We start from the raw sequence: 14,167 nt of genomic DNA on the forward strand, positions 1-14,167 counted from the left end.
TTCTTTGGAGACCTGATGAACCTATATTAATGATTATTCGCATGCCTGATGAATATGCAAGAGACTTAAAGGGAAATGAAATGAATATGCATATATCCCACTAATATAAGCACACTGCCAGTAACGCTTAGTGCATGTTAGTTAGGTGGAGAGATCCCCCACACATCCAGCGCCATAACAAAGAATACCTGCTTAATAACTTAGGTTATTGAGTTTTCACTGTGTCACTGTGCCATGACTTCCCATCTTACACAGGAGAGAAACACCCTAGAGCCCTTTGGTGAGAATGAACTCCTGTAGACATCTTATAGACATCGTTTGACCACTTCTTCATATAACTGCTGTATCTGGGAAACAGTTTCCCTGTGTGCATCGTAAGTATACTGTTAGGATAAAAGATTCAAGTGGAGAGTAAAGAACCCAAATAAGAGTCTATATAGGAGACATGCTTTCCAAACTCACTGAATCCTGTGGTGAACTCCTTTGGGGTAAGTGACCCATTGCCATCTGCATCCAACATAACAAAAACTTTTTCAAGCTCTTCCAGGCTAAGAGGTAACTCAGGATACAGTCTCTGAAATCACAAAACATGCTGTAAGTTCACTCGCTACCACAGGATAAGAATGGAAGCTATAAACAAGACAAAAATCCCTGTAATTTAGTTTTTTTTTGTTGTTTGTTTGTTTGTTTTAACCCAGAAGGAAAATTGAAATATATCTCAAAGGCTGAAACATTAACTGAGGAAGGTATGCTCTTATGACTTCATGACAAATTTATCCATAATCCAAGCATAAAACCCAGAATCAAAGAAAGAAATGTCTTCACAGTCCTTGCAAAAACAGACATTAAAACTTTATGAATATATATGGGTCTTTTACTAGGTGAAAATATATGCTATTCAGTTTTGGAAAGACAATAAAATGAGAATAAAATAAAGGAAATTCTCTGTGGATTGGGATTTGCCAAAATTACCACTAAAAACATAGTTGTTACTTTGCATTCAGTAACTTCAGTGAGATAATACATACTGGAAAATCCTATAGCACAGCAACCATCTGCACTCTTATCTTGCTTGGCTTCACAGAATTAGCACAAGTCATCACAAAATTCAGCAACACAACTAGACAGAAAGTTATTGACAGGTACTATTGAGCATTATACCGTGAGGTTTTTGCTTTTTCAACATAAGCAGTTAAAAGTCTCTCACTTGCATATACTCAGACACGTTTTTGTTTCTGAGGATATGGAAAGCTTCTCTACCTCATTTCAGATACTTAAGTTCGTTGTAGCTTGCAGTGAATTTATTTTGCCACTGCTCCCCATTTCTATTTCATCTATTAGTACTAAAAAAAATGGATTAGCACAATGACATTATGCTTTGAAATCATGCATGAGTACATTCCTGCTTTGTAACATTTTTTTTCATTGTTTCTACCTTCCCTGCTTTCAATTTTTTTTTTCAAGTCGTCTTATCATTTTTGCAGTGTGTTTTAAAAAGATTTTGTTGTGTGGTTGCTTCTTTTCAACAACTTTAGAAAATATGCATTTAGCCCCTCAAATTGTATGATTATTTTAAGAACAACTTGATTAGTTTATTTTGAACACTGAATAATGCTAAAATGCCGTTTCTCTACATTTCCTGCATGTATATGTGATTCAGCTGAGAATTTCACTTGTCTGAAATGTGAAACCAAAGTGAAAGACCCTGATTACAGAGTTTGGCTGAAAACAAACAACAACAACAAACAGAAAGGTAAAACAAGTGGACAGAATATATTGTTGGTATGGGGGCAAACTGCAAAGCAATGAATTTGCTGGACTTTCACCTTCCCCAAAAATAGAATTCCTGGGACGATTTTTTAAACTGCACTTACTTCAGCTTTGCATTTATTTGTTGCTTTTTCTGTGGAAAAAATTGCAAGGATTATCATAGAACCATAGAATTACAGAACAGCACATAAGACTTCAAAGACATTACTTTAAATCCTATGCATCTCTTTAACTTATCAGGAGGGTATTACATTTTCTAACTCTACATTAATTGGTCTCAACTCACTAAGGGCATTGGGAATTTCTCTTATTGTACATTCCACATAGCCAATTTTGTTTTACCTGCATATCTTGGCAAGTGATGAAGCCTTTGCCTTCCACATCACAAATCTGAAAGAACTCATGTGCTTTTCCCAACACAGTTGGTCCTGGGTCCTCTTCTCCAGTCCTGCTCTTCTCTGCATCTCCTGAAGGCACAGGACTGGCACACTCTCCTTGCATTCTGTCCATTGTCAGAATCTGGTCACTGAATATTTTGGGATGCTGCTATCCCATTTACTTACAAATTCTGGTCTGAACTCTGTGCATGGTAGATAAGAAAGGAGTAAATTAGACTCTCTTAATTATACTTTCAACAATCTCTTAGCAACCATCTGTTTAATTAGGCACAAAATCTTAGAAGAAGAAAAAGCTTTTTGAAAATGCATGCCTGCACTAAGGTTGCACTAAGGATACTGCAAATGGGATAGTGAATGAGGAGGGGACAGTCTGAGTGAAGGACAAGATAAAAAATATCCTAGTTCTGAAAAGGAATCTCAAAGCAAAATCAGACAGTTTAATAAGAAATACAGATAATCAATTAACTGGAACAAAAAGAAAACACGAGAAAAACGTATTAAAAATATTTGAAGTTACTACAGTTATTCAATTGGCACGCTTGTGACTGATCATCTTAACACCACATTATCACAATTTGTATCCAGTGCTTTGGAGTACAGTATGTGCATATGATAGCTAATGAATGAAAACTGACTGATGACTGATGGAATCTGATGGATTGTTTCTTTGAATTTATATTTTAAATCACTAAAATTAAGAGAGATAATGTATTATGCAATTCTGAAACATAACTTAGGTGTTTGACTTTCACCTGTGAAACAGCTAATTGCTAGTGAGCTTGGTGGAAAGACTTCATAAATTAAACACATTCCCCCTTCATGAAAATACTTGTGTGCAATTCATGTTTGGGTATAATTTTATCTTAAATTAATTCTTTGAGTTCTGATGGAAATATTTTTCCCTCTCCAAACTTATTCTAAATTGTACAACATGCAGTATCAATACAAAAGGAGCAGGCTTTTCCAAACTTCAAATACGTTCAAAGGCACTATTGAATACCCATCTTTTTCCATGGCTCACCTTATGTTTGGTGAGACTCTCTGTATGACCCTCACTCATTATCAAGTGGGTAAATCAAGTTTATAAAAAGTCTCCTTCGCTGGAGTACTGTGTAATTGTGACAGACTAAGAATGTATATAGTTACCCATGCTCAGATGACATGCAGCAACTTGACTTTGTATCTTGGATTTGTCTTTCTATTTTTCTGAATAGGTCTGTCTAAAGTAGCCACAAATTTGTCTGATGATTTTAAGAGAGAAATAAATTTTGAGAAGCTTTTCATATGAAGGAAAAAAGCCCGACTGGCACAATCTGGAATAACTCCAACAGAGGCCAATGAGAATTATTTGAACCTGAAATGTACGTCTGTAGTCTCCAGACTACAGGTCTGGGCATTGCATGGACGTGAAGGTAGAATCTAAGAAAAATAGAACTTTTGCTTTTCTACTCTGTTTATTAGGTAGAAAAGGCTCTGATCACATAGAATAGGTCAGCCAGAGTCTACTCAATTCTGTGCTTGAGTTCTAACAGGTAGTGCTTTATACATCTTAAAACATACCATCTTTCAAGACATTCTTAGATGTACAGTTCCTCACACCTGTGGCTTGCAATGGCTTTCCATTAAGTTCTGTCCCTTTTCAAAGTGATTTATCTATATTGGCTATGGACCAGGCTACTGGACTTTGCATGCTGCAGGTAAGTACAAAAAGCACTGTAAACCAGCCTTGGACTTTCATCCATTTTCGGATTTTGATGAGCAAATCACTCTCACGCTCTAATTCCATTTGGCAAAAATCTACAAACCTTTGATACCGAGTCAAAAGAACACATAGTTGACTAATTAGTCAGCCTTATCTGTAAGACCACACAGAATTGTATCCCAAGTGGGGGAAAGACAACCTAGGCTTGAAAGATGTGCTTGTAAAAAATAGGTGAGGAACTCATGGTGTACACATGTCTTTTGACATGTAAATCACTTAGTTTACTATGCATATCTAAGTTGGAACAACAAAACAAGAAAGAACAAGATGGTCTGAGCATATGCAAGAACTGGGTTCAAGCAGTGAACATAGTGAGGAAGACTACTGACAACCACCAGAGGCTTCCTGGAAGACCACAATCAAATGTGGTCAAACAAATGTGCATGTGTCAAGAACATTTACATATTTTAACAAATTACAGGAAATACTATGAATATGTTGATTATTTCTATGAAATATAATGAATATGTATGTTTTGATTGTGTATAACCCCTGTTGTTTGGATGGTTTGGCACTCACACTAGGTGGAGAGATTCCCTGGGCATCTGGTACCATAATTAAGGAACACCTGCTTTCTAAAACTCCAACTGAGTATTAGAGAGTTTCTTTGACCAACTTTTACGGAATCACCTTGGTAAATCTAGCATTCTGATTTAGCTTCAGGGCTCTTCCCAATGGAGCTGAGCACGCAGTTCTCAGAACATTTTTCCTCATTCTCTCTTGCAACTCTGAGCATCCCAGTATTGCAGTTCAAATACTCTCCAAAGCTGAAAACGTTTTAATGACCAAAAAACTTAGCTGTCAAAATCCTTCCTAAGCAGTTATAAACTTAGACATTTCCCAAGACAGTTCTCAAATGACAGAGCAGCAGGAAAAAAAAAAAAAAAAAAAAAAAAAAAAAAAAAAAAAAAAAAACTTTCTGAGAGCAGGCAACAGTTGGCTATATACACTACCAGCCTGCTTTAGGAAACTTCTTGTAATGGGCCTTACTTCAGTTATAACACACGACATACAAAAGTGCTTTATCAAGCACAGAAATCAGATGTTTGAGCAAAGCATGCGCACAGCAGACTGACCTACTCATTTCCGTAGCGTGTGAGCCCTCTGGTGGGCTCACAGCACTCTACACCCCAAAAGTCAGCAAAGCTTGTCATAGCGCCTGCGACGTTCCAGCAGGCCCTGGAAAATGAACAAGGTTAGTAAACGTTGTCACGGGCATTTGACTATTACACCTGCCTGGTCAGCTATACTCTTTCTCTTATTAGGAAAATTTCTAGCTTAGGAAGTGTGACCAACCACTATGTGAATATACACTAAGGGAAAGATCACTCCCTAATTGTTCTGTCTCTTTATCCCTTTCTTGAAATTTCTAGTATTAGCCAGTCTCAAAAATACAATATAAGCTAGCTGAATCTTTGCTCTGAGTCTACATAGCCACTCTCACAAATGAATTAGATGGAAATTAGATGGAAATGCCCCAGCAAGCCAGACTTAGACTACGGTGGTATATAGTCTAGATGAGATTCTCCTTTGACACTACTTTTACACACCTAAACTTCATTTAATTCAATAAAGCTCATTCTTGGCTGAAACTAGGGTATGAGGTAACCAAAATCAAGCCATCAGTTTCAATTTCTCAGTGACAGTAATATAAAATCAAGTTTAATTATATCAAAATTCACTGGAACAAGTGAAGCCAAAAATGATCTTGACAAGATCTGTCTCAAATTTCAAGGGTACTAGATAAAATCAAATTTTTCTTTTTCAAATTTCAGCAATTTCACAAAAGACACCATTGCAGGAACAGACCAAACTAATCATGACAGTATATGCTGCTAGTACTGTCCATTATTAGATTTCCTTAAGAAAAAGAAGATCTATCCAAATAATAGATAGCCAATTGCATATGAAAGAATAGAAATTTGAAACCAGATTAAAAAAAAAAAAAAAAGGAATAAAAAGGCACTATGCACTGCTTGATAAAGTTATTTACACTTAGTAAACAGCTCAGGTATGATTCAGAAAATATCATCATGCTTTCTAAATACTACAAAATGAAATCATGCACTATGGGAACCTCACCTTCTTGCAAGTTGCCCCACCATTCATACATATCATAAAAAAATCACATAGCAAGCATCTTGAGTACAGAAAAAAAATAATAGAGAATGAATTAAAATTCTTAACCATCAAGGCAGCTTACACAGCAAGTAGTTTTTCTTAATTCCTGAAGTGTCCTGATACTTTACAAGTGCTGGTAGTAACATGAAAAATTAAAACTGCAAATTACCCTATGTTACTGGGTTAGCAATGCAATTGTTCAAGGCCAGTTTTAAATAAAATAGGCAATTCTTTTCACTCATCCACCCCCTTCAGAAACTCAATGGTTTAAAAATTCAAAATTCCGTTAAGAAACCCCATGTCCATTCCTTTAGCTAAAAAAAAAAAAAAAAAAAAAAAAATCAGCATGTAAAAACACGTCATATCACAATCTGATGAAAATGAGCATAGCTCCAAATGATACTAACCAAAGATGTGGGCTTTACGAGATTTTTACAGTTTATTAACCATGAGGTATTTTGGGACTGGTCTTCAAAAGGTAGGTCATTGCTGGTACTTTGATCATGATTTTTCAATCTGGTTTACTGTAAATCACCAGGCTTTTGAATTGCACAGCAGTGCTGATGCACAGATTTCACAAGTCATGAGGTGTGACAATCCCATTCTCTGTAACTGTGACAGTTAAAAACTTACCAAGCTGTTTTACCTGCATTTATGTCTCTGAGTTTCTAGGTTTCAGTAAAATATTTTTTAGCATTTATCTACAGGTAAAAACTTTTTGCCTTATCTTTTAAGTTTAGAAGACTTTTTCCAACACTCATACAAAGAAAATAATGAAATGATTATGAAAAATTGTATGGCTCACAATATAAAAAAAAAAAATGAAAACACCAATATCATCCAGGGATACAATTTACAAGCTGATAGTTTATTGCAATTATAACTCCAGTATATATATATATATTTTTATATATATATACACACACACTTGCACACACCCACACACACATATATACTTAGGACATTTATATATATATGTATTTTGCTGCACAGAGCTTGACTGAAGAAAGCATCCTTCAGCTGATAGATGTAACACCCAGCCCTGCACATATTGAAACTAATGAAAACAGTTAAATTCTACAGATTCTCTGAAATTAGGTAATTTACTCACATGCTGGCATATAGATTGACTAGCCCTGCTTTAGCCTCTTTTGAAAAAAGTTAGCAGTGCCTTTTACAATCACTGTGCCTAATTTTTCAGACTTATTTTTGAAGGAATTTCCCTGTTAAGATCTGCTTTATAAGTCACAGCCGCACCCTGTCAGTTCTGCAAACATTGACACAAACGGCTGCTAGTGTATGGCAAGAAAAAAATTAACCGCAACATTCAAGAAACTTCTCATTTTTTTCTTTATCCTATACCCCTTGTATTCAGGTCTGTGCTAAACACAAGAGAAACGAAAGTTCTCTCTTTTGCCTTTAGCAGCACACTTCAAAACACAAATCGTCAGAAAAAAACATGTAGTAAGTTTACTTAAGACCATAGTTACCATAGATTTATACAAAAAATATTCTTATGAGAGGCAACATTTATGTTTTACAGATACTGGAAGACAAGAACAACTTTCCCTACAACCAAACTATCATTTTCAAAATAACCTTTGTTATTTTGTCAGCTTCTGTAACCTGACTGACATATGAACAGGGAGATCTTCAGAACTGACCTAGTGTCAGAGTTATCTTTTAGCATTATGTTGAAATTTCTCTAAAGCTGATAAAATGTAACACCATGATTATTTTAAGCTGACATAAGCCTACTAAAAGAAGCCATTCTCTTTCCTATCACCATGCCCTGGCCTTAGAATCATTAAGGTTGGAAAAGACCTTAGTATACATTACATTTAGTCAAAATCTGTTGTATCAGTATATATAAAAGCATCTTGGTAGCGGTAAGTATCCTTTTTAACTATCATTTACTGTCATCATAGGCATTCAGTACGAAGACCCTGAAGGCAGTCACCAGTCACAACTTCAATTATCTTTTGTATTTGCAGGGAAGCATACAATGAGAATCAATTAGGCAGCTCTAGAAGTATGCAGGACATAAAGTGATTTTGCTGTGACACTGTTTTTCTTGCCCTAGTACATGAAGACTGTAGAAGAGACACTACAAAAAGCATCAGTTACAGCACTTTTGGGCACTACATTTATGAAATATTCTTTATGTAGGAGTTACAATACCTGGCACTCCAGTACACTCAGCTGTCATTCCAATTGCAAGCGTATCACCCCTTTTTGCCCTAGTACTGGTACCAGTATTACACAGAGATGTAAAGCAAGGCAAAATGAGCTAAAGCAACTTGCTGAAGTTCACAACAGTAGGCAGTGCAGTAGCAAATGAAGCATTTTTGGCAACCACTGTGGTTCTAATCCTGCTGCCTTACAGCATGAGTGTTAACAAAAGGGTCAGGGGCTGTGAGTGCTGTATACAACACTCACAGTGGCTCCAGAAACAGCCCTGTACCACCTCTGTTCCACTGTCAGCAGGTCAGCCACACACCAAGCAAACAGGTGGGGGTGCTTCTCTTCCCACAAGAGCTTTTCCAAGTTTCTTTCCAGTAGGTGCCTCCCACACATGTTGCAGGAGACTACGCCATCAAGGTGTGCAGCTCATAGCTCCGAGAGAATGGGCAGAAATGTTGATTGGCACTTGGGGACAGGAAATGTACTAGTAACGGATATCACTTGCAGGCTTGCAACCTCCTAAAACCCTGCCCAGGCCCGACAAAATTGCAAAGGCAGCGTTCTCTTGCAGACCTCCCTCACAGGAAGCAGAGCTTGCAACAGGAGGAGCATAGAGGAAGAGCAGAGCACTGTTGAGACATCAGGGAGAGAAAGGAGAAGCAGCTGTCACTTTGTGCATTTCCTCCAGCAGCATTGCTAGGGGGGGTGATCTGGCTCTGCATGCTCGTCTTGTCTTTCCTCTCCTGACACTTCATGCCCGAGATACCTTCCCCCAACTCACCTCCTGCAACGTCCTGCAGGCTCCCAGGCGAAGGTGCAACACAAGCCCTGCGCGCTGACTGACGGATGTTCCACACACGCCTCAGGGTGGAAGTAAAAGTGCAGGAAGATTGAAACAACTTCCTAAACTTTGTTCAGGTATGGATAGCATAACCCGGTGACGAGTAGGCTGCGCCCCGGGGGCGGGACAGAGAGCCAGTCCGGCCTCCCTCCACCCACAGCCAGTCCTTGCCCACACAAAGGGGGCTGTGCAGTCAGAGTACAGATCACACCTCGCCTCTGGCAGGTCTAACTCAGAACCAGCAGTAAGTCAACTTGGAGAGCCAAGGGAATTCAAATTTGCAGTACCCTTCTTGATCCCTACTGCAGCCAGGACTAAGGATGTGATCGCTTGCTTCCTGGGGCAAGGCCATTGACTTGAAATCTCTGTAACCTGAATGATACAGGGCAGAAGGGTTTGGAAGGGTGCAGGACAACTCATCCAAAACAAGAACTTAAGGTGATGACTAAAGTAAATGGACCAACTAGGATCTTCCAAGTTTGTGATTTTAAATTGTCCCAAGTGCAGTTTCACTTGCACAGAAGATGGTAACAGGAGACAGAATTGATTTCACATTCGATTCAGAAATTTCAAGTAGCCCAAAGTACATTTTGAAAAATGTCGTGCTAGAGTATGTTAATGTCTACCTTTGGGAACAGGTTCTCTGAGTACCCCTCTAGAAAAGAAATATACTTTGTTCTCATCACTGCAGCATGTCACAGCTGTAGAAGAGTACTTTATGCATGGTGTTCATAATGTACTTCAATTCAGCAGACTTGCTAAAGCAAAAACAAAGAAACAAACAAAACACTCCCCCCCCCAAACAAACAAAAAATAATAATGGTGCAATTCATCCCATTGTATTTGACCCCAGAATGGATAGCTTCTTGAGATGAGAAGTAATTATTTATATATATATATATCAAAGGGACAGCTGAAATAGCAATACAATAGGAGGTGGTATAAAGGCCACAGGGTCATAGAATCAATTAGGTCAGAATCTTTTCTGATAGCCAACCTAAACCTCCACTGGTACAACCTGAGGGATATCACTTGTCACCTGAGAAGAGAGACCGACACCCTCCTCACTGCAACTTCCTTTCACGTAGTTGTAGAGAGCAATAAAGTCTACCCTGAGCCTCCTCTTCACCAGACTAAACAACCCCAGCTCCCTCAGCCACTCCTCACAGGACTTGTGTTCCAGACGCTTCACCAGCTTCGTAGCCCTTCTCTGGACACGCTCCAGGGTCTCAATGTCTTTCTTGAATTGAGGGGCACAAAACTAAACACAGCACTCAAGGTGCAGCCTCACCTGAGCAGAGTACAGGGGAACAATCACCTCCCTGGTCCTGCTGGCTACACTATTTCTGATACAAGCCAGGATGCTGTCGGCTTTCTTGGCCACCCAGGCACATTGCCAGCTCATGTTCAGGCAAGTGTCAACCAACACCTCCAGATCCTTTTCCTCTGCACAGCTTTCCAGCCACTCTGTCCCAAGCCTGTAGCGATGCTAGGTTTAGTCAGGACCCAGCACTTAGGCATGTTGAACCTCATCCCATTGGCCACTGCCCATCGACCCATCCTGTCCAGGTCCTTCTGCAGGGCCTTCCTACCGTCTGGCAAATTGACGCTTCCCCCCAACTTGGTGTTGTTTGCAAACTTACTAAGGGTGCACTCATCCAAATCATCAATAAAGATATGAAAGAGGATGGGCCCCAACACCAAACCCTGGGGAACACCACTGGTGACCAGTCTCCAGCTGGACTTCACTCCATTCACCACTGGGCCCAGTGGTCCAGCCAGTTTGCAACCCAGCAAAGGGTGTACCTGTCCAAGCCATGGGCTTCCAGCTTCTCCAAGAGAATACTGTAGGAGACTGTGTCAAAGGCCTTGCTGAAGTCTAGGTAGACTATGTTAGCAGTCTTTCCCTCATCTATCAGGCAGCTCGCCCAGTCATAGAAGGAGATGAAGTTGGACAGGAAAGAGCTGCCTTTCATGAACCCATGCTGGCTGGGTCTGATCCCCTGGTTGTCTTGCACATGCTGTGTGATTGCATTCAACATGACCTGTTCCATCACCTTTCCTGGCACCAAGGGCAGGCTGACAAGCCTGTAGTTTCCTGGGTCCTCCTTACAACCCTTCTTGTAGATGGGTGTCATACTAGCAAGGCTCCAGTCACATGGGACCTCTCCAGATGACCATGACCACTGATAGATGATGGAAAGTAGGCCAGCAATCACATCTGCTAACTCCCTCAGCACTCTCAGGTGCATCCCATCGGGGCCCATAGATCTGTGGGTGTCTAGCTTGCCTAAATAACCTCTAACATAATCCTCTTCAACCAATAAAAAGTCTTCCTCTGCCCAGGTTTTCTGTATTGTTTCCTGGCTCAGTAGTGCATGGGGGCTAGCCTTAGCAGTGAAGACTGAAGCAAAGAAGGCGTTCTGTAACTCCGCCTTCTCTGTATCTGCCATCACCAAGGCAGCCACCTCATTTAGCAGCACACCCACATTTTCCTTAGTCTTCCTTTTGCTGCTATGTATTTGAAGAAGCCCTTCTTGTTATCCTTGATTTCTCTTGCTAAATTTAATTCTATCCGGACCTTGGCCTTCCTCATTGCATCCTTGCATTCTCTGAAAATGTTCCTATATTCCACCCAAGTGGTCTGTCCCTTCTTCCACAATATGTATGTTTTCTTCTTTTTTTTTTTTTTTTTTTAAGTTTTCCCAAGAGCTCCTTGCCCATCCACACAGGTCTCCTGCCCCCCTTGCTTGACTTCTTTCTCATAGGGATGCACCGATCCTGAGCTTGGAGGAAGTAGTGCTTGAATATTAGCCAACTCTCCAGAGCCCGCTTTCCCTCTAGGGCCCTGGCCCAGGGGATTCCTCCAATTATGTTCCTGAAGAGGTCAAGGTTAGCTCTCTTGAAATACAGGGTTGCAGTCCTACTTTTTGCCCTGTTTCCTTCTTGCAGGATCTTGAACTCCAACATCTCGTGATCACTGCAGCTGAGACTGCCCTCAACCTTCATATTTCCAACTAGCCCATCCCTGCTTGTTAGTACCAGGTACAGCATTGTCCCTCTCCTTGTTGGTTCACCTACCTCCTCTGTCACAAAGTTATCTGCAATGTTTTGCAGTAACTTCCTGGACTGTTTGTTCTGGGCTCTGTGGTCTTCCCAGCAAGTATCGGGGTGGTTCCCCCCAAACAATCTTTGGGCTAAGTGTTGCCACTTCTTCTCCTCCCAGTTGTAGGACCAGCAAAGGGTAATAGTCCGAGGGTTGAACCAAAGTGGAAAGTCTCCTGATGATGTCTTTAACCCAGGCCCAAGGAAGGCAGCAGACTTCCCTTAGAGAAGGGTCCCTTCTACGTACGGGAGTCTTTTCAGTTTAATCTGCAAACTCATATTTTATCTAGCTTTGCTAAGGCAAAGTGGCCCTCTGTTCCCCCTATTGTGGAATCACCCACAACTAAAACATGACTTTTTTTCCTCCTGCCAGTGGTTGCGATACTGGGGGTTGGCCTTTCTGACCCTGGCTATATCTCTGATGGAGAGGAATTGTCACCTTCTCCATCCATCTATTGCCTTTCAGCCTCCAGGGCCTCACACCTATTGCTCAGGACTACCTGATAGCATGAAGGCAAATTTCTCCTGCCACCTCAAGCCTGGATTTGTTTCCATCTATTCACATCCTTGCAGCTTCTGCCTTGTGTCTGCTGGGGAATGCATACTGCATTCCCTTCTTGTTGGGGAATTCCTGGTGCCTCTTCTCTTGACAGAGGTCAGAGCTTGGCACCACCCTCTGAATCCCAGATGCCCCTCAGTTTTTCCACCTCTTCTTTGAGCTCAGCTACCATGCTGACCAGGTCTTCCACCTGCTCACATCTCACATAATCGTTATATCTGCAGCTGCCCAAAGATGGTGTGAAGCTTTGGCACTCCCTGCAGCCTTACCTTTGGATGGCTACATGCTTTCTCAGAAGCTCACTTTGGGTCCCCACCTCCTTTTTGCTAAGTGTGGATGTGGCCTTCCGCCAACTGTTTGCCATGACTTGTTTGCCATGAGCTTGCTGCTGCACCCTGCCTGTGTGCATTGCTGCACAAACTGCCATGCCACACCCTGACTGCTGTGCCACACCGTGTTTGCCTACCTTGTTTGCCACGGTCCTGGTTGGTTGTACTCCCCAGGGGATGCCTGTGTATGATGGTGGGGTGTGGAGGGTTGCTCCTGGCTCGGCCCAAGCAACAAACTCTGTTGTAGAATCTTTTGAGTTTAATTTGCAAACTCATATTTTATCTAGCTCTGCTAAGGCCAAGTGGCCCATTGGGGAAATACATCAAAGCAAAATCAAAAAGTGAAAGAACAGGTCCTACAGAGAATGAAAGAAGAGTGGGACCTTTAAGCCAAAGAGGGCATAACCATCTTCAAGCATATAGAAGCTTGCTAGATACAGGACTGGAGAAAAATACTCTCAGTGCAACCTAATGCAAAACATAAGAAATAACAATCTTCTGCTGCAACATGGCAGACTGAAACTAGACACGAAAAACAGAAATCAATAAATAATGGCATTGGTGATCATTCCTTGAAAAAGAACAGGCCATTGGAATTTAATGTTACTTGTAGCCATATTTAAAGGAAATTCAGGGCTTACAGATATAACAACTAACAGAGATACAAAGCTGTGCATCTGAAAAGGTAACATTTTTCCCTTTGCTATCACTAATATCCTTTATGATATTATGAAAGTGTTATTAAGCTTGACCTAACCACATATATGAACATCTGGATCAAACTAGATGAAAAATTGGACTTCTATTCCTTCCGTTTTGAATTTTCAAGCAAAAGCATGCAACCTGTGTGCTTCTTCAGAAAGACACTGAAATGTGTCATAAAAGCCTCTTCTCTTACTCGGAGCCTGAATTCCCTAGCTGGATAATTTCTCTCATGATCTTTCATCATTTTTCATCTTTCATATTTCTTCATCTTAAGATAAAGTGCAGCACGGGGTGGGTATGGGGAGTTAACTGTGAAGGGAGATATATGAAGCAGGTTGAAGTTCCTATGGAAGACCACAACAGGACAGTAAGAAAGAAATGTCATGAAAATAA

General features: G+C 40.5%; 1 protein-coding gene across 1 annotated transcript in view; it reads right to left on the minus strand.

The window, feature by feature from the left end:
- Positions 1 to 2,280, minus strand: part of CRACR2A (calcium release activated channel regulator 2A) — a gene marked incomplete at its 5' end in the record, with an annotated part of 43,352 nt that extends 41,072 nt beyond the window's left edge. Inside the window, 2 exons of the mRNA XM_084297126.1 lie at positions 463 to 574; positions 2,113 to 2,280. Coding sequence (XP_084153252.1) covers positions 463 to 574; positions 2,113 to 2,280 — 280 coding nt within the window. The remainder of the gene's footprint in view (positions 1 to 462; positions 575 to 2,112) is intronic.
- Between the last annotated feature and the right edge of the window lie 11,887 nt (positions 2,281 to 14,167).

Source organism: Netta rufina (genome assembly GCF_964035555.1).
Source record: "Netta rufina genome assembly, chromosome: 1".
NCBI lineage: Eukaryota > Metazoa > Chordata > Aves > Anseriformes > Anatidae > Netta > Netta rufina.